This window comes from Pipistrellus kuhlii, unplaced genomic scaffold, assembly GCF_014108245.1.
Source record: "Pipistrellus kuhlii isolate mPipKuh1 unplaced genomic scaffold, mPipKuh1.p scaffold_m20_p_14, whole genome shotgun sequence".
NCBI classification, from domain to species: Eukaryota; Metazoa; Chordata; class Mammalia; order Chiroptera; family Vespertilionidae; genus Pipistrellus; species Pipistrellus kuhlii.
In genome coordinates this window covers 46,897,383-46,918,666 of record NW_023425449.1, presented here as the reverse complement: position 1 = coordinate 46,918,666, position 21,284 = coordinate 46,897,383, and the positions used below count along the sequence as shown (strand labels likewise).

The 21,284-nt window shown below is 46.8% G+C and overlaps 1 protein-coding gene across 1 annotated transcript in view; it reads left to right on the top strand.

The window, feature by feature from the left end:
• CNBD1 (cyclic nucleotide binding domain containing 1) overlaps positions 1 to 12,948 on the top strand; it is a 195,244-nt gene extending 182,296 nt beyond the window's left edge. The window contains exons 12-13 of the mRNA XM_036437339.1: positions 9,334 to 9,393; positions 12,832 to 12,948. Coding sequence (XP_036293232.1) covers positions 9,334 to 9,393; positions 12,832 to 12,948 — 177 coding nt within the window. The remainder of the gene's footprint in view (positions 1 to 9,333; positions 9,394 to 12,831) is intronic.
• The last annotated feature ends 8,336 nt before the right edge of the window (positions 12,949 to 21,284 follow it).

Genomic DNA, 21,284 nt, shown 5'->3' with positions numbered 1-21,284 from the left:
AGCAGAGAGGTTGTCCATCTCTGAAAATTCTGGGGATTGGTGGGAGGAGGGAGGAATGAAGGACTAAAATAGTTCTCTTTCAGACTATGGGTATTGGGATAATGAAGAGCGATCATGTTTTACAGACAGACATAGAGAGATGTCGGTGCGGACTGGTGTGGCGTGGGCGTGGGCATGGGTGTGGGTGTGTACATGTAGCACTTCCCACTAGCCTTACACTTTCAAATTTAAACACCAACATGGACAGCCTATCAGGGCCCAGCTGAGAATATTTAGTAAATGCTTACATTTACTGACTGAAACTCTCACAACAATCGTAGTTGCTATTGTTATTTCTGCTTCCAGGATAACAACCTGAGGTACAAGGAAGTGAGATAATGTCTCAGGGTCACTGGCTGTGGAGGCCTGGGTGGAATTGGAAGCCGGGCTGCGGCTCCAGGCCCCGCCTCCTACCCACTCAGAACTGTATCCTGAGTAATCCCTTCTAGAAATGCCATCTTTTATGTTAATACTAATATTTCAAACTTTAGAAGCTGTAGGTAAACTTAAGTGACCCACACATTGATTTAAATATGGCACAATGTTGTTTTATTTAGTCTGTCTGACACTGTGCTATCTTCCTTTATATATCACTTGCCTTATTTAATATAGAAAATGCCTAAAAGCCCTGGGTTTCCAACAAGATTCTACATTTTAAAAGAGCAATGCTTTCTTTTTCCAATTGCAGTTGGCACACAAAATTGTATTAATCTCTGGTGTACCACACGGTGATGAGACATTTATAGTTCAAAGTGAGCATCCCAATGAGTCGAGTATGCAGGGGGCAGCACTTTTTACTTCAGAAACCCTGCAACAGCCCTGGCCGGCGAGGCTCAGTTGGTTGGGCATCGTGCAGTGTACCGAAAGGCTGCCGGTTTGATTCCCGGTCAGGGCACATGCCCAGGTTGCAGGTTCAGTCCCTGGTAGAGCACATGCAGGAGGCAGCAGATCCATGTTTTGCTCTCACATTGAAGTTTCCTTTCTCTCCCTCCTTTTCCCTTTCTCTCTCTCTAAAAAATAAATAAAACATTTTTTAAAATAAAACAAACCACAAATACCTTGTAACAGCACTCAGCTGGCTGTCTTGCAGTAGACAGAAAAATAAATATATTTAACTGATTGAAAACAAAAACAGGCAGCGAATGGCTATCTCAATAGTTTACTTTAAGGATTGAAACATGAAACAGATTAGGCAGTCCAGGCTCAGTCACAGTTGCTAATGGTCTCCTATGCGATCCAGCCTTCCTGGCACACTTCTGCAGCCATCACCCCTCTCCGGGCCCTGATTCCCCACACTGATACTCATGAACTTGGCTCTCAGAACCTCTCAGCCAGGGCAGCTGGGCGGAGGGACTCTGCGTAATGTTGCTTACAGATCACTTTCACCCCATGGTTGCAGTGATTAAGACAGTCTCAGGTAAATGTGAGTGGCACAGCCTCTGACTCCCTCCCCAATTGAAACCACTCATCGGTACCCAGGGCCTTCGGGTCAGCCCAGAGGGACTGAGCTAAGACAAGCCCACATGCTGGGGGCTAATTCCAGCAGGTCATAAATGCAAGAAGTTTTATCAAAAGATTGGTGGAACCTTGAAGCTTCAGCAGGGCTCAAGATACATATTTTTGCCTACTGGAATGGCTGAAAGCATTTCCCCAAAACTAAAGATTTGCATATATTATTGCCTCCTGTCTGACAGCAAAAGGCAGTTCCCCCAACCTGACAATGCCTATGGTATACCAAACCTTACCTTTGATATGTATATCTGCTTTGCTTTAGGGCACATGTGTCAAACACAAGGCCCGCGGGCCAAATCCGTCCCGCCAGGCCTTGCAATGCGGCCCGCACCGCGCTGTCATCACTGCACTCCGCTGCATTTCCATCACAATGACAGTTTATGACTGTTCAGTAAACCATTCGGCCCTCGAATTAGGCTGGATTTTAGATTTTGGCCCCTTCTCTGATTGAGTTCGACACCCCTACTTTAGGGCAATATGTGCTAATAAAAAGCTAAAGTTCCAGAGAGTTGAAGAATTGGTTACTATAGCTAAGTCTCCTCTGGCTCTCCAAAATGCCTTCCAAATTTATATTTCTAGTCTCATTATTAATTTACATGAAACCTTTTCTCCATATTCCTGAACCCTTCCAGATGCTGAGAAACACCCGGGCACCCAAGTGTGGGCACGGCTGACCTCAGGGGCCTCTCCTGCCATCTGCTCTTCATTGCTTCATGCCCTACCAGTGTCAAGTGGCAAGGCCTCCTTGAATGCCCCGTCGCCTTTTCCACCTGGTGCCCTTGCTTGTGCTGTGCTCTGGTCTTCCCAGCCCGGGCAGGGCCTGCCTTTCAGATCCCAGCATGGAAGCTCTCTGAAGCCTGCTCACTGTGGGCAGGCTCCTCGCTCCCTCCTGGTTCCATTCTGCTTCTGTGCTGGGCATGTGACTTCCTTCACTTGTCACTGAGAGCAATCTCCCTTCTGTGAAAACATAGGCTGCTTAGGTGCGACCCTGTCTTCCACTCCCCGTCTCTGCCCATTACCAAGGATAGTGTGAGGTGAACTCAAATCCACCTGATCCAGGGGACAGGTCACAGTCAACATTTTAAAAGTTAGCTGGTGTTTTACATAGAAATATCACGAATCAGAAAATCCTTCAACTGTGGGTGTCCTAGTTTAAATAACACATCCATGTTTGTGTGCTGTGTTGCAAACAATGAAGTGGCCGTTTTTTGATAATCCATGTTCTCCTAAGAATTACCATGTTTCCCTGAAAATAAGACATCATCTGAAAATAAGACTTACTTACAGATTTTCTTCTGAGTGAAATATAAGGCATCGTCCCGAAAATAAGGCCCCGCTAGGCTAAACATGAGAGACTTGGTCCACTGATTCTGAAAGAAATGGAGTCACAAGAAATTCACCAGGAAATTCAGGAATTGGATTGTTATGATGATGTTCCAGAAGATGATGACACAATTGTCATTGAATAAATGAGTAAATTCTCGATGCTGTAAGATTCACAGTTTGTCTGGTTTGTGTTGACAACTACCACATTACCGTACCGTATACAGGTAATAAATTTCCTTTATTTTCACTTAACAATAAATGTGTACCATATTCTTCTTAATGGAAAAATAAGACATTCCCTGAAAATAAGACCTAGCGCATCTTTGGGAGCAAAAATTAATATAAGACACTGTCTTATTTTCTGGGAAACAGGATAGCATTGACTTGATTTGATGTCTGGTCTTTCTCAAAATACTTTTGGTGCCCTTATGAGCAGTTCATTTGCTGGGGCATCTCCGCAACCCATTCTGTTCTAGAACACCAGCCAGCATCTCCCTGGAACCACCAGTGTCTGCCAACCCTTCCCTCTGAGGGGGACAGTGACCCTGGGGGCAGCAGGACCAATTTTATTGTTACTTCTTATACTCTTTTTTAAAAATGTATTTTTATTTATTTCAGAGAGGAAGGGAAAAAGAGAGAAACATAAATAATGAGAGTGTGTGCCTCTCAGCTGGATGCTGTGAACACCATGTGTTTTACCCTACACAGTATCCTTCTGCTTGCTCTCACTTGCCTTCTTCCATCCCTGTCCAACCGCATCCCTCTCCTGGGCATTCGCTCCATCTGGACAGTGTGTGCCTCTCAGCTGGATGCTTGTGAACACGAGATGCAGGAGAAGTCAAACAGGGGCATGTACAAATGGCAGAAAGCTTCCTGGGCATGCATTCCCGAGTGGGGGTGTGCACTTGGCATTTCTGTCCAGGTAGGCAGGTATACAAACCAAACAGCCATGTCGACATCTTACTTTTTGCTCTTTTTCTCCAGTTCATGGGGATCCTTCTCTCCATGTCCATTCCCATGGCTCCTAAAAGAAACAAGGCAAATTATGGTCTTCACAGCCTGGAGGATTAGTCATAGATGGTAGTCTCTGGGTAATGATGGAATCTAGTACTAGGATTTGAAAATAAACACAGCTATTTACTTGATAGAGTGGTAATTCAGAAGCTACAAGAATATGTTCTACATTTTCCCTACATTATCAAATTATAAGTACAATTCTCAGAATTTTGGGGCTAACACAACTCAGGGACTTTTATCTTTTATTATTTTGACTAATTTTGCTGTAAAACAAAAGGATACATTTGTTTAAATAAATTTAAAATTTTTGCTACACACAAAAATTTCCAATAATTAAAATCCTAATAACTATTTGCTCTAGTACCATACGTATGTAATTTTTCCTGAAAGATTGTTATTGCCATGTGAAATTTGTGAGATAACAAAAAAACATTTTTTTTTCAAAAAAATGCATTCAAATAAGAGGTTGGGAAGGTAATATAATGTCTATCTGGAATTGCAGGAGAGATCTGAAGTTGGAGGATTTCAGTACTGGGGTATGTTATTTTTACTGCACATTTTCATGTCAAACATTGTACCTTAAATGCCAAGTATGTTGGTTCTCACCTCACAGGTTATTCTGGTTGGAAATAGTACAAGCTTTCTCAAAGGAGGGCTGGCAGCTTAATTGAAAAAGAGAGTTTAGCCTGGCCAGTGTGGTTCAGTGGTTGAGCATCAACTTATGACCAATGAGGTCACGGTTCAATTCCCGGTCAGGGCACATGCCCAGGTTTTGGGCTCAGTCCCCAGTGTGGGGGGTGTAGAAGGCAGCCGATCAGTGATTCTTTTTCATCATTGATGTTTCTATCTCTCTGCCCTTCTCCCTTCCTCTCTGAAGTCAATAAAATATATATATATATATATATATATATATATATATATATATATATATTAAAATGGAGAATTTATATAAAGAAAGATGCTCATGATAGAGAAAAGAAAATGGATTACATAAAATATATAATTTAAAAATACTTTATGTAGGAGGTATAAATGAATTTGTGTCTCAGATTTATTTAGGCTTAATGGTTGGAAGTCATGAGGAATTCTATGTGCAGTTAGTATAAGGCAGCCTTTTACAAGGGCCTGTATGGTCAATGGTGGCTCGCCTGTGCAGGAGTGAAGCCCCATCCAGTGGAAATCCTGTGTCAGGAAAATGAGACCCGGATCCTGGACCACAGCCTAAGTACATGGCATCTCCGGTTCTGCCACGATGTTCTAAAACCTCTCCCTACATGCTGATTCTATGCAAACATGGGGACACTGAGGCAGGAGGGAGTCCAGAGTCACCACCTGAGCATGGCATCTTCAGCTGTGAGTTACTTCAGGGGCCTACACTTCCAACAGCATAAGCTTGCCTGGTGTTTTATGGGCCATTTAAATACTGTCACTGGACTGAAGGGGTCCATTTACCGCAGTGCATCAACCCCCAATGAGACCCGAACAGCAGCTGTGGCTGGTTTGATGTCTCTCTCCCTCACCTCCCTCCCTTCTGAAATCTCTAGAAATCAAAGAAAAAGATTGCCATTATTTATTTTGATTTAGAGTGAGGAGTTGAGATTCATTTTTTTCCCATGAAAAAATTATATTTTATTTTCTCACTTTAAAATTTTAGCCATTTTATTGCATATGAAATTGTTTCCAATTGTGGTTTTAAACTGGATTTAATGATTAAAGATTGTTAACACTTTTTATTGTGCTTATTGATCACACACACACACACACACACACACACACACACACAATCACCAAAAAACTAAGACAGAGCTAATGCTTAAACATAAAAGCCAGAGCCATAAGTCTTCTAGAAGAAAACAGAATATTGTAATGACTTTGCTGTCAGGGGTGGCATGCGGCAGGGGGACAGCTGGGACTACTGTTTATTGCTGTCTCAGTGTAGAACGCACCGCCAGCATGGGGCTCTGTGCCGGTCTCCTCCAGACAGACACACACGCACCTCAGGACCAAGCGTTTGCCACCAAAGTAAAAAGGAAACGGATCCACAAGTAATTTTACAAGAATTTTGTAGCAGCCTAAGTCTTAATAATAAAAATTAAAAAACACAAATATTCATCAATAGGAACATGAATCAGCAACGTGTGTTGTTGAGTCAATGGAATACTACCAGCTACAAAAAGCGACAAACTGTTACACAGAACTCCAGGAAGAACCTTGCAAAGTGAATAAAACTAGAAACTAAAAAGACATGCACAGGGTTGTATAATTTCACTTAGTAGAATGCTAGATTAAAAAAAGTTACAGTGCTAAAAGTCAGGACATGATAGTTTCTGGGAAGGGGTGTGACGGAAAGGCTGTGAGGGAACTTTCTGGGGAATAATTTCTTATGTGTTTTTACTGATTTCAGAAAGAGGGAGGGAGAAACATCAACCACTGAGCCACACCAGCCAGGCTCCAGGGTGACAATTTTTATCATCTTTTGGGTGATGGCTACAGATGCATTCAATTGTCAAAGATCATGAGACAGAAATGTAAAAGAAGTACCTTTATTGTATGTAATTTTATTCAAATTAAAAATAATTTTATTCAAATTAAAAATAATGTTGGCTGAAATATCACTTAAAAAGGGATTAGTTGCCTTGCTGGAGTGGCTCAGTGGTCGAACATTGACCTATGAGCCAGGAGGTCTGAGTCAAGAGCACGTGCCCGGGTTGCAGGCTTCATCCCCAGTGTAGGGCATGCAGGAGGCAGCGGATCCATGATTCCCTCTCATCATGGATGTTTCTCTCTGTCTCTCCCTATTCCTTTCTCTCTGAAAGCAATAGATATATATAAAAAAATAAAGGGTTAGTTAGGGTGGAGCCTGTCAAAGTCAGGGTCCCTTGGAACAACTGTGAAGGTGGCCCCGAACCTCCTCCACTCCAAAGAAGAAGGAATGAAAGCAGAAAGGAAGGAAGGAAGGGAGGAGGGAAGGAAGGAGGGAAAGAAGGCAGGCAGGAGGGAAGGCAGGCAGGAAATGACTAGATTTCGTCCCTCTTTCTCTTGGTCGGCACACAGTGAGGAGCTCTTTCTGTCCCCTGGACCCTGGCACCCAGGGCAGTAGAAGCAAGTCCAGTGCCTCTCAGCTCCAGGGGAGGAAAGCAATCTGAGGTGCCAGGCTCCCGAAGCCCGCACGGAGAGGCTGGTTTCTGCGAAGGGTGATAATGATGAGGGAGGAAGCAACTTGATGATTTCGAACAAAAGAGATTAAGACATTCTTGTGAAGGTGCAGATAAATTACCTCTGCATGTTACTATCTTTTATTCTGTTCTTTTATGTAGAAACTAGAGGCCAGATGCACAAAATTTGTGCAAGGGTAGGCCTTCACAGCCCCAGTTGCCTTGACCCTCAGGGCCCCGGCCCTGCACCCTCCCCTTATCTGCCCCCCCCCCCCCCACTTCCACTGGTCATTTTGGAAGCTCATTCTGCCACCCAGTCTAATTAGCATATTATATAGGATTAAAGGCCTGGTGCACAGATTCGTGCTCCAGTGGGGTCCCTTGGCCTGGCCTGTGCCCTCTCACAATCCATGACCCCTTGGGGTTTTTGGTGGCCCAGTGCACGGATTTGGCCTGATCCCCACAGGCCAGGCTGAGGGACCCCACCTGGGCATGGATCCATGCACTGGGCCTCTAGTATGCATATAAGATCTTTGCTTGGTCTCTTCCTTCCCTCCACCCTCTTCCCTCTGAGATTCATCAGTCTGTTCCATGTTCCCATGCCTGTGCATTGAGCGTCTGCTGCCTGGTGGTCAGTGAGTGTCATAGCTACCAGCTGAACAGTCAAATGGTCACTTAGGCTTTTAAATATATATATAGATAGCTTGAAAAGAATAAAATTGGTTAAGGTTTAACAAAATCGAATGGATCATTACAATTACTTTCAAAAGGGAAAGTAGTTTTCGCTACAGCATGCAGACTGGAATACTGCACACGCTGCTTTTGTAATCCCAAATGAAGCCACTGGAAAAGACTCCTGGTCAGCATTCCCACACAGGGGAGGGCTCCACTTCTCTCCTGCATATGCCAGTGTGTCCCCTGGACATGGGCCAACGTCCAACATCTGCTTTCTGCTTCTGTTGAAAGCTGTTTCATTCAGAGTGCCAGACAGCGGGCCAGTGGCTGGGACTCAGCGTGAGGCTGGAGGGCTCTCCGTGATCGAGGGCAAAGCCAGGGAAGCTGTGGCCCTGGTTCCTCCTGGGACTGCGGCGCACGGGGAGGCGTGGTTTCCAAGGCATGGTTCGCCAAATCCACCTACAAAAACACAAGCGATGTTCTACAGCATTCACCCCCCAGGAGGCCTGTCAATTGGTATTTCTGAATCTGAATTAAAATCATAAGCAATGGACAAGGTGAAAACTCCGAGTGCGGCTGAATTACCACTGTCCTGGGGCTGCCCAGTGCAGTGCACGCTCATAGGTGCTCCGTAAAAATGAAAAATCCCATGACATGACTTACTCTCTATTAATTTGTTTATTTGATTATTTTTTTAAACTATAACAACTTATTGTTCATCATATAGAACAACCAGAAACTTACTACTTGATGTCAAAGACCACACTGAAGAAGAAAATGAGTTGCTGTACATAATATGACTTGATCATCCTCATTCTATGTCATAATGTATGAAATCAGATTCACTATCATTTGATTGTTTGGGGCATACATGGTTGGAAGGTCCTATTATGTGTTTCAATAGGAATAGTTGGAATACTAAGTGGTGCAGTCTTTTCTGCATCTGTTTTTCCATTCATGTGTTTAATCATGTTCTAATTGTGAAAACATCCTTTGACCCGGGCAACTAAAAGCGCTCTGGGGACAATTAGTAAGGTAGTTGTTGGTTTTAATTTTTTATATGTATAAACATTTATTTAACATGTAGGTGGATCTGTGTTCACTCATTTTGTTCACAATTTGGATTCGAATACAGTAATGACAAACAGACGACAGACGCAGGGAACAAGGGGATGGACAGTCTGATGGCACAGTGCCAGAGAAAGCATGCTGGCCCCGTCCCCACTGACCCCGAGAGCAGGCTAATTCCGCCTCCTGTCTCCTCACTGCTTTCTATTTTACAAGATGGACGGACACCTGGGAAGACTGTGTGTTGATATGAGTGTACTACATCATTTACATATCTGATCATTCTTCTTAAAAGCTGCCCTGGACTGTGCTTCCAGACCTGCTTGCCTGGGAGGCCCGAGATGCCTGCCTGTGTGCGGTGCTGAGCAGAGGGAACATCTCCCACTGCGAGCCCTCAGCTCTGGGCCTCTCTCCCCGCCCTGGGGCCACTTCCAGGCTTGCTGACTGTCGATGCTGTGTGATTTAATTCACAGCACACGATACTACGTAGCTGAATACACGTTAGTTCATTGAATCAATCTAACCTTACACTTTCTTGCAGGAAGATATCAGATACAAGTATTTGCAAAAAGAACTACAAAAGGAATGGAGAACCTTCAAGGTATGTTACCATATATTACACGAAAATGTGCGGGACGATAAACCATGCTTCCCCTGTGGTGGACAGTTAACTAAACTAGTGGTAGTCTTTTCAGAGCATGACTATCAAGGGAAACAAATTCCAATCAATGATGCTAAAGAAAACATTCCTACTGAAAAATACATCCATTAGTTCCTCACAGCTGAGCGCTGGCTCACAGAAGACATGAGAAATTAATCTGTAATGACTCCATGTTTTCCCTCTGAAGTGAGAGGGGAGCACATGCATGAAGCAGGCACCATGTGCTCAGCAATGTATACATGTCACGCCCTTTGCCCGTGACCTGTGACGATCACTCCCCTTATGTGATGGAAGCGGAAGGTGAGGACTGGACAGATGGAGCCATTTGTTCGGGTCACACAGTGGATAGAGTTCCTGTTTCCAGGGAGTTACCTGCCTGTGTGGAGCTCTGCCAGGCTTTCGGATGGGTGGGGGTATGAACCTCACCATCTTTCTCCTGAGCTGTGTGAGTCCCCCATGATGTGTGACTCTCCTGTGATGTGTGACTCTCCTGTGATGATGTGTGACTCTCCCGTGATGTGTGAGTCGGAGGACGTTGGGGCGAAGACCGCGCACTGCCGTGGGCTCTCCAGCTCGGGGTGGAGTGGAAACTCCCTGACTGCAGGCATCCTCACGGCCCCCCCCACCTCCTCCGGGACCACTTGAGCTCCTCCAAGATGCCAGGGCGGGACCCTGTGGCCACCTCCTCACATGTGTCTGTGCGTGTGCTCAGAAACAAAGGGCAGCGGGAGAGGAGGCGAGGCTGAGATGCCATCTCCGGGATCAGGAGGGAAACCCCAGCGTGATGACCCAGACAACCTTCAGGCGGCACCTCGGTTGTCTAGCCACAGCTAGAAACCGCATCTAGCCACAGCTCCGGTGGGAAGTGGAGTGGCAGGATATTTAATTTAGAGCGAGCTCGCCCCAATGCCTCTCACACACCAGACAGGGGATGGTTCTCCCAGGAGCTCCTGAAGGGCTGGACTGAGCCCCAGGGGCCAGGGAGTGGGTGGGGATGCAGGGGAGCCCCGAATGCGCACCTCTGTTCAGGAGAGAGCAGCAAACTGGTGGATTCCCCTCCCATGGCCTGGAGGCGCCCTTGCAGAAGCTTCTGCTCTCCTGGGCGCCCCCAGCCCACCTCGTGGCCTCGGCTCAGCTCCCACCAGGGCTCTGCTTTGCTCCAGATGTTATGCTTACTCAGCACCTTAGATTAAGTCTGTTGTTGAAACACGTAGCATTTTTCCTTTTAAATTCTAGCTCTTTCTAAAATAAAATGTGACCATCTCTTTAATCCTAGACACAAACATTTAAAAGTAAATAATATTTTCATACTTTCCAATTTCCCTTAAAGGAAACCAAATCTGGTTTTAGAATTTTGCATGTGACTTTAGGAGAGTCTTGTCACGGCCAAGATCGCCCTCCGGAACCTCTAACAGTCTTCTCTCATCTGAAACACCTTCGCCTGAATCACCGCTATTGCATGTTTCACGACTAGACTGCCATCCCACGCGGAGAGAGAAGGACAGGCACAGGCCTGTCCTGCGCAGGGACTCAGCGATGACGAAGGAAGAAGGCAGGGAGGGGGACATACGCCAGGAGGTGTTTTCTCTGATGGCGTGGCCCAGCGGGGAGGCGCCATGACTTTGCTGATGCCACCCCGATTTTAGGGGGATCCCTGGAAACTGGGCCTCGAGGGCCTTCACTCAAGCTCTTGTTTCTGTAATTATTTCCCGTGCTTAGACACCGACTCAGGAGTGATAGGTGGCTCCTGGCTGGTTGAATGAAGACTCAGGTTTGTTGGTGTTCCTGCGGGAGTACCCATGAAGTCACACCTGGAGCTCCTCGCTCGCGTCCAGGCCTAACACCTGGGCTGCCCGCCGCCTGTGCAGCACCGGCCGCAGGAGCTCCTGTGGGGGAGCCCGGTGCCTGGTGTCCCGCTGGCCTGCAGGAACCTGTTCCGGCGCCAGCGTCGCTGTGAGCCCTCTTCCCGTGTGGCTCCACCGGGAAGACGGGTGCCCGGGCACATTGCATGTTTGTAAACACACGCAGGTAGCGACAGGAGAGAGCATGAGCTTCCTGCCTGCTCTCCAGGGGCAGCCTGAGGTGACAGGTGCTCTGAGCACCTCCTTCAGAAAACGATTCCTACAGCCTGGAGCTGGGATTCACTGGAGAACGGCGGAGCATCCCAGAGCCACACACGTGTGCAGCCAGTGGGGAGGAGCTGCTCTTCCTCCCACAGAAGCAGCTTCACATGTAGCATCTGCCAGTTCTCATGGGGAGAACATCCCCGTCATAGCCAAGTTCAAGGTCAAGCTCCCGCTGCAATGCCATTGTGCGAGCCCTCGGGAGAGAGGCACACAGTGGGCGCACATGTGAGTGTTTCCTGTCAGGGAGGCACACACCTCACACCTGACCTCACTCCCGCATGGGGGGCCTGGCACTCAGGGCGCGGGGTGCACTGTGAGGAAGGCTGCCACACAGGCCTGGGGAGAGGCCGGCCCAGCAGACGGGCTCACACTCAGCACTGGGATGGAAGACGGAGGAAAAAGTAGAAATCTGGGGGAAAACGGTCACTTCCCGACGTTGCTGATGATCACCAGAGCCAGTTCCGGACTCCGCATGTCTGCTTTCCGGCTCCCTGAGGCTCACTAATCTGTAGGACACGTTGGTGCCTGTGCTGGCTTATTGTTCACTGCCACAGCCATGTCCCTGGCCCCTGCCCCTGACCTCCCTGCCATTCCTGCTCCCGCCATACCCGCTGGGGTCTGAGCTTTTGTGTGCGACTCACCCTCACTCCCCAGAGTGCCTTCCTGGGCGTCATGCTTCCACATAGATCCCCCATGGGTGACCCTGAGTCTCCCCCTTCCTCTGAGGTCCTCACATCCCAGTCTCCCGCCCGGAGGGTGTGGTGCTGCCGTGCTGGTGGCGCCCGGGGCAGGCAGACCATCAGGGCTCGGTGGTCCCGAACTGTCATGAAATGCTTTGTTCGCGTGTCTCCCTCTCGTCTAAAGTGGACTTTAAGGTTCTTGCAAACAGAGTAGCATTAAGCACAGGTCAAATAGTGTTAAATTGAATGTTGAACTGGAAAAACATGCTCTATAAATCCAGTTACAATTTCTCCCCACATCCTTGTTTTTGAAAAGTCAGAAAACTTAGCTCCATTGAGAAATAATTAATAGATATGAATTTTTGAAGATTTTTTAAAATTAGAAATTTTGTAGAAATCATATCTTCTATATATTTTGCTTAGGTGAAAAATTCTGTCTTTACAAGTTTTAAGACATGTTTCTTTTTTTTATTTTTATTGTTTTCTATGGAATTCCTGCCATTTGTGAAATTATAAGTGTTAAAGTTTAGGGAGTGACAGGATTAATGATCTTTAATGCCCTGTTTTTCCAGGATAAGACAGTGAGAGACGCCCTGCGTTACAATGGGATTGTTCCCGGCTTCGGCAGATGGAACCACCACTGTGAGACCATCCCCAAGAACCTCAAGGACACCCTGGTCACTTATTAAAGACGCCGGCTCCAAAGCTGGGTTTCCGCAGGGACCCATTTCTGCTTAGTTTGTCATTAGGATTCACGATGATGGTCTCTATTCAGTCCTGCAGACATGCTTCCTCCGGACTCACTCACATAAACACCTTCCTCCTCGACAGCAGAATTATTCAGTTCACTTTTTTATTAGGGTCTTGAGTCATAAAAAAGAGGTAGAAATATCTTCCATAACAAATTTTATGGGCCAAACATTTAAAATAAGTTTTGTGACATCTGAATCCCCATAAGCTTCTAAGTGAAGTATATCTAAATTAAATGACATGCTTTGGCTCATTAGATCAAGTGTAAAGTTGAAAGCAGAATAGGAAGCTTATTGTTGCCTTTCAAACCTATAAAACAATACAGGTTTTCACCATCTGAACTTGTTTGCAGAGCACAGCTCGTTTCCTGAGTGCTCTGCAGTGCCTGTGAGATCTTAGTCAGCTGGGGCTGCTGTCACACGTGTTGCACGCGAGTGAGGGGGGCTTGTCTACAGCAGAATGTTTCCTTGGGGGCCGAGAACCAGACCCCGGGGTGTCATGTTCTGGTGAGGGTGCGCTTCCTGCACCTTCTCCTGCAAGCTCACCTGCCGGAAGGCTCCAGGCCACTCTGTGGGCTCCTTACGAAGAGGAGCTCCGATCCCATTCCTGGGGGCGCCGCTCTCAGGGCCTGAGCATCTACAACGACCCCCCTCCCAACACCAGCACGATGGGCATGGGGAGTGGGGGCACAGACACTCAAAACATTGTGTCTGCAAATAGAATTTCTACCCAAATTTTTAGAAAAAATATTTCATGAAGTCAGACTTGCACAGGACTCGAAACTAGCCTAGCTCTTCCATCAATATCAGAGTGGCCCACAGGCAATCATGTGATACCCTGTCACTGCCTAATCATGTGATAGTCAAGCTTACTGTTGCTGATAATTTATGCTTTAGAGTAATAATTGATCTGTAATGGATCTGAAAATTCTAATTTAAGTGAAAATGATGATAGTGATTAAACTGTCTGCTCAAAATATCAGTCGAAGCTGCAAAGCTGTTTGCTTGTCTTTCCCTAGGCAGAGGCAGGGGACTGGGGAAAGGCAGAGTGGGTTTTGAAAGTGACTTCCACACTGCACTTAGAACATCATTGTGATGATTTAGGTGTCTTCAAAAACAAAAAAGTTCATATTGAAGAATTATGGAAAATTATATATGTCATTTGTATATATGCATACATGTATGCTAATTATAATAATTTTAAGACATGTAATGAAATATCAGATTTTGGAGTACCATATGTGTTGCATGATTGAGCAATTGGAATCCTAAATTACATCAAAGCAATCTCTGGGTTTGTTTGTTTGTTTGTTTGTTTGTTTTTGATAAGTGGAGAAAGAAATTAAATAAATTTCCAGTAGGATCTAAAAGTTGAAAGCATCTATTTTCTTTGAGTTTTTTCAATCTAAAAGTTTTCTTTAGTTGAACACATGATTATAGAGTGACAATACTTTTGTGGCTCACCCTTCTCTTTTTAAAGACTTCAAAGTATTCAACAAAACTTCCATATGGATAACAGCATTATTATTATTACTAAAGGCCCGGTGCACAAAATTTGTGCATGGGGGTGAGGGAGTGTGTTGCTTAGCCCAGCCTGCACCCTCACCTCTACAGGGATGTCCAACTGCCTGTTTAGGCCCGATCCTACTGAGATTGGACATCCCACTCACAATCCAGGATTGCTGGCTCCCAACTGCTCACCTGCCTGTTTGCCTGATTGTCCCTAATCACTTCTGCCTGCTAACCTATCACCCCCTAACCACTCCCCAGTCAGCCTGATTGATGTCTAACTGCTCCCCTGCCAGCTTGATTGCTTCTAACTGCCCTTCCCTGCAGGTCCTGTCTCCCCCAACTTCCCTCCTCTGCTAGCCTGGTCACCCCTAACTGCCCTTTCCTCCAGGTTTGATCACTCACAACTGCCCTCTTTTATAGGCCTGACTCCTCCCACTTGCACTCCCCTGCTGGCCATCTTGTGACGGCCATCTTGTATTCACATGTGGGCAACCATTTTTAACCACATGGGGGCAGCCATCTTGTGTGTTAGAGTGACAGTCAGTTTGCATATTACAGTTTGCATATTGTATTTTATTAGATAGGATAGAGGTCTGGTACACGAATGGGATCCGGCTGGTTTGCCCTGAAGGGTGTCCCAGATCAAAGTGGGGGTTACCTTGGGGCATGGGGACAGCCTGTGTGAGGGGCCTGTGGTGGTTTGCAGGCCAACCATGCCCCCCGGCAATCCAAGCTGAGGCCCTGGTATCTGGGATTTATTTATCTTCTATAATTAAAACTTTGTAGCCTTGAGCAAAGTCCAGGGCTAACCAGGAAGCTTAGCTTCCTCCATTGCCAGGGGTAACCCAAGCCTCCTGCTTGCTTCAGCTCCATGGCCACCACAATTTTTGTTGGATTAATTTGCATACTCACTCCTGATTGGCTTGTGGGCATAGCGGAGGTATGTTCAATTTGCATGTTTCTCTTTTGTTAGTGTAGATTATTATTATTACTTATTAATCCTCACCTAAGGATATTTTTCCATTGTTTTTTTAGAGAGAGTGGAAGAGAGGAGAGGGGAGAGAGAAAGGAAAGAAACATTGATAAGAGAGAAAGAGACATTAATTTGTTGCTTCCTGCACAGACCCAGACTAGGGCTAGGGATTGAGCCTATAACCCAGGTATGAGCCCTTGACTAGGCATCAAACCCTTGACCCTTTGTTGCATGGGCCACTGAGTGACACCGGCCTAGGCTGGATAACAGCCTTAATTTCAAACATTAAGTTATGAACTGAGTCATTACATTACTTAGTTTCACATTGTTCAATATGCATAAAAGTGTATCTAAGATTATACAATAATTGAATGTTAGGGTGGTCTTCTGGCCACATACCTTTTGGTTTGCTTTGCATATTAATCACAATATTTTTTGTAGGAAGTACATAGTTTTGGTTAATTTGATGAATTTATCAAATAGTTATCAGTTGAGAAAGCTGTACAGTAATAATCATAGTTAACCTAAGCAAGAACTTTGAGCCTTCAAATGGGTCAAATCAATTCTCTCAAAACCCATATGAAGTAGGTTCTGTTATTTATTATTCCCTACTCTACAGGAAAGGAACTGGACACACTTGGAGGTCAGAATTTTAGTCAATGTTAATAGATGTGCTTTTGAGTTTGTCTCTGATGAGAAGCATGAGGAAAAGCCCACGTCATACTAAACCAGCCACAGATGCTCACCTGCCACTTCCCCGTGCCCCTCAGGGAAGAGGAAGCTTCCGTTGGACAGGTGACCTTCCCTGTTGCCGTAGAGAAGCCAGTGTTGGGCAGGTGGCTGCTGGGGGAGTCCCTGACCTCCCAGCCACCCTCAGCATTGGGACTAGAGTTTGATCTAAAAATACCATTAACAATAAATGCTTTCCCTACCACTCGCTGCCTTTCTGTTTTAATTTCTCTCACATCATGCTGCTTAATAACTTCCCTGTGTGGGCAAGGCAGTCTGGCACAGTTCCTCCAAACCTCCCATGCCTAGAAAATCATAAAACTATGTCACGTCAGGTTCAAATTGCTGTCTGACGGTATTTTCAAGCTCTTATCTTTCACATGAAATAAAATACAACAGCTGATGCCTGTTCCCATACATGGAGAACACTGACAGTGTAAGTCGTTGAATTAGCACGGAATTCTAGAATTATCAGGTGACAGGGCTGTAAGGTTCTTGGGAAGCCTCCTACCTCAGTGCCTGTCTCAGGCAGGTGAGCCTCAGCAGCACTGTGAAATCACACTCCAGTCTCTTTCTGAATGTCTTCAAGGGAAACTCCAGACCCCAATGGAGCACCTCATTTGAATGACCTTTGGTTAAAAAAGAAAACACACACACACACACACACACACACACACACACACACACACACAAAACGCTTTACCTATTAAATGACTATTCTTTTTTCTCTCTCTAGACTAAAGTAACAGAAGTCTTCCCACATTTCTTCCTAGTGATAAGAGTTAACTAGCTAGCTTATTAGATAGACAGGTGCGGAGTGCAGGGGAGGGGGGTGTAGGGAGGTGAACAGGGAGGATGGAGACATTGCTGGCCTGAGGAATTAAAGCAGTCATAAACCAAGGGCAGAGGTACCTCTGGCCTGAGCAATCACAGCAAACATAAGGCAGATCAAACACAGCCTTGACCTGAACAGCGGAGAGAGCCACAAGGGTAATAAAACATCTCTGGCCAGGACAGCTGGGAGAGCCATAGGGAGGTCAAAAGCAACTGCAACCTGAACAGGGAAGATGGATATATGAAGGGCAGAACTAGCTCCAAGACGCCAGAACGCTTTCACAGAGGACAAAGCAATGCCACAGGAAAGGGAAGAGGAAGGCAGACATTCACGGAGCACAGAGGCATGTTGCAAGATAAGGGGAGAGAAAGTGGCACCACGTGGGCCTTAGACTCTGAGACTATGTAGCAGAGTGACAGTGAGGAAGCACAGGGGTCCTGCATTGAGAAGGGTCCAATTAGAAAGGGTCCCAGGTTCAGACAAAGAACTACAGCACAGATAGACCGAGACAAAGGGACAGGAGACAGATTTTTGATTTTTTTTCCCATGGAAGGAGAGCAAGCTTTTTCCATTTGGGGGCCCCAGAGGGAGTTGTATATGTTCCCAATGAACTTCTACATTTTTATTCAAGAAGCCATTAGTCTACAAATATTATTCTTCAACTTTGTTGGACAAGGACCCGCGAGAAGAATCTGCGCCCCAGAAGCCCAGTTTCACTGGGACCTCATTATCTTCTCTGACCATTTTCACTTGTCATCGTCTCCGTCTCCTTTTTGAAGGGAATCACCAAAATTGAACATTTTACTGGTCAATTCTTGTGTGATGCCACACAATAATGCTGATGATTTGGAATGAAACATTTGACTTTTGCTATTTTTCATGTTTTCCTCCCACTTTCATCTAACCACAGTGCCCCTGCATATTAGCCTGATGTTAGGGTCTCTTTTTCAGAGATCAGGGAAATGAGTGCCCTTTTCTTGGAAAGCCTTCATCACCCTTTTTCTTTCACAAACTCAATTATAATAAAGAAGATTTTGTCATTTACCCCAACATGCAAGAATTTTCCTCCAATGTAACTGCTTCTCCCCTTTGAACAGCTTTATTTTTCAGAGTGTTTCATAATTCACTATCTGTCCTCTCTGTCTCTAAATCCTGAGGATTCCTTCAGGACACTCCCTGCAACCATCGAGGGCAGCACCCTCCTGGGAGTCTGGCAGGAACACCTTCCGGGAAACGAGGTGAGCGAGTGTGATGCCTCCACAGGTGGCTGCAGAGAGGGAGCGAAGACCTGCTGGTGCCTGCTTTGTCCTCATAACCGTTGTGCTTGTTGTGTCTCTGGTAGCTCTTCGCTGCATGTAGTTTATGGCTATTTACACAGGAGTGTGTTTGTGTTTGTGTTTTTGTATTTTAACCTAACAGGGATGAAATGACTCCGCGCCTCGGAGGCACACTGCCAGGTCCCTAATGCAGGGCAGGCAGAAGGGCGCTCAGTCCGCAGCAGATGCCACCTGTGCTTGCTGTGAGGCTTCCTCCATTGCTGGGAGAATAGAGAGGAGACTGTGCCTGCCGCAGCAGCATGCAGACAAGCTGGGCTTTAGGGACGTCCCTGCACTTCGGCTCCGAAGCCCCACTCCCCTTTCCTGTGTCCCTGTTTCTCAGTTCTGGTTCCTCTGGCACTTTTTCCTTCTCTGAGCCTGCCTTTATCCTGCTCAGCTCCCAGCCTTAGCATGAGGCTGCGAGGGAAAGCGGGGCCCTGTCCCCCACCCTCTGCCCAGCAGCCTGGGGTGCTTTCAGGAATGAAATTAAGTGGTTGGGGGCCTTTGAAAGATGCCCTAAGGTGGAACTGGAGATGAAGTTAGGGCTTAAGAGGAGCTACTGGAGGGCAGCAGACGCAGCCAGTTTACCAGTCAGGGGGCACGCCTGGGCTGGGTCTGGGGAACTAGACCAGTTACTGACAGAGAGGGAGGCCGTGAGAACAGGAGCTGTGGACAGAGAGTCCCTGCTAACTAGGGGAGAGGCTCCCGCAGGCCTGGGACTGCAGGTCCTGCTGCCAGGAGAGCGAGCGGCCTGTGAGAAGCTGAGAGACACCTTGGGAAAAAGGGGAGGGAAGTAGGGAGGGGGAAGTGGGTCCAGATCTGAGAAAAGAACAAAGAACAAACCCTAGACAGGACCCCAGTGACCTGGCTGCCCTGCTGGGCCCTGGCCCCCTGGGGTTGGCCTGGGGATGCTCACCGTTCTCCAGCCTCAGACCGGAGGAGCTGGGCTTTCCCACCATTGGAATCCACTGCCTGTTATGGAGCCTCCAGGCCCCAGAAGGAGACAGGACCGGGCCCTGCAGGTGTCCTGCCCCGTGCAGGCAGCGCTCTGCCTCTGTAATCAGCAGCGGGCAGAGTCTCCCGGTGACCCGCTGCCCCCATGCGCCGGCGTTGTTGGAATAAGCGCTCACTTGTGACCGACCACCCTGTCGCTGTGTACATCGGCGCAAGTAGTGACGGGGGCCTGGGCCTGTTTTGTGTCTGGTCTCATTACAATAAAAGTTCCTTTTTATCAAAACAAAGCTGTTGGCCTATTTGTCCTCCCCTGCTCTATGTGCCCGGCCTGCAGCTGTCACGGGGTCATTGGAGCCAGCATCCCCATGGTCAGCGTTCACAGTGGGAGGAAATGGCTTTCCGGAAGCTGTGACTGCCTGTGGGTGATGTCAGCCACTCTGATGTCTGCCGCACTGTTTGCCCCTCCCCCAAAGGACTTCAGCAGCGACTGATGCGTCCTCAGGGACACTCACACTCGCTGTCCCAGGTTAGGGGGTATTGGAGAGAAACCACTGAAGTAGGTGAAGAAGTTGCGAAGAAAATAGCAGAGGGAAAAGAGATCTGTGACTCTAGGACAAGCACAGGATGGCTATCATGAAGAAGAGAGAAAACAGTGTCAGAATGTTACATTCCTAGTGAAAACAGCATCAGAAAGGAAACTGCTTACGGTCTGATGAGAGTCACTATTTTTAACATCATTGTTGACACTCTGGTAGATGTCCCCACTCACCCTCTGCCCACTTCCTGCCCGGCCTGCCCCGCCCTTAGCCACGCTGCTGCCTGTGTCCGCCGGCCTATATACTAGAAGCTCTTTGGAGACTCTCCTCACCTTCCTTCACGCCCTCCCCTCTGACAGCTGTCAGTCTCTTCCATGGTTCACGCCTGTTTCTGTTTTGTTCGCCGGTTTATTTTGTTCATTAGGTTCCACATGTGAGATCACATGGTCCTTGCTTTCTCTGACTGGCTCATTTCACTTAGCACAATGCTCTCCAGGTCCATCTGAAAGGACTTCAGAGACAGGAGAGACAGTTAGGGAAAGGGGGTCTGGGAGAGGAACGCATCCGTGATAGGCAGAGACCGCTCCACGCTGCCAGGTGGTTTATCAGATCATTACTGATAAGGGCAGAAGCATGGGGGCACCCTGAGCGCTCACACTGTGGCCCTGAGACCGAGCAGGGCAAAGGGGAAAGTGGCCAATTAGGAAAGCACTGGAGACGTAAAACCAGGAAGAGTCCAATTAGAAAGTGACTCACAAACGGAGACTACCCGCACTGATAAACCCGTGGACAAAGAGACTCACTGCACTAGGCTTTTCCCATTTTAGAGAGAAATCAGATTTTCCCCTTTGGGGACCACTCCCCAGGGGGAGTTTGTATATGCTTGCAATAGATTTCCACACTTTTGCTTACAATCGTTTCGTCCGTAAATTTTATTCTTCAAACTTCACAGGACAAGAACCTGTGAGGAGAGTCCCAACTTGCCATTCGGGGTTTCACATCCATGCTGTTGCAAAAGGTAGGCGTTCCTGCTGGGCTCACATGGCTCAGTTGGTTGGGATTATCCCATGCACCAAGAGGTCATTGGTTTGATTTCCGGTCAGGGCACATGCCAGTAGGGGGTGTGCAGAAAGCAGCCAACCCATGTTTCTCTCTTATCCATGTTCCTCTCTCTCTCTCTCTCCTTCCTTTCTCTCTCTCTCTCTCTCTCTCTCTCTCTCTCTCTCTCTCTCTCTCTCAAAAAAAATCAATAAAAACATATTTTTAAAAATATAAAAGGTAACAGTTCCTTCTTTTTAGTGGCAGAGTGATAGTCCATTGTGTAGATGTACCAATGTCTTTTTAATCCATTCATCTGCTGATGGGCACTTGGGCAGTTTGCAGATATTAGCTGTTGTAAATAACACTGCTGTGAACATAGG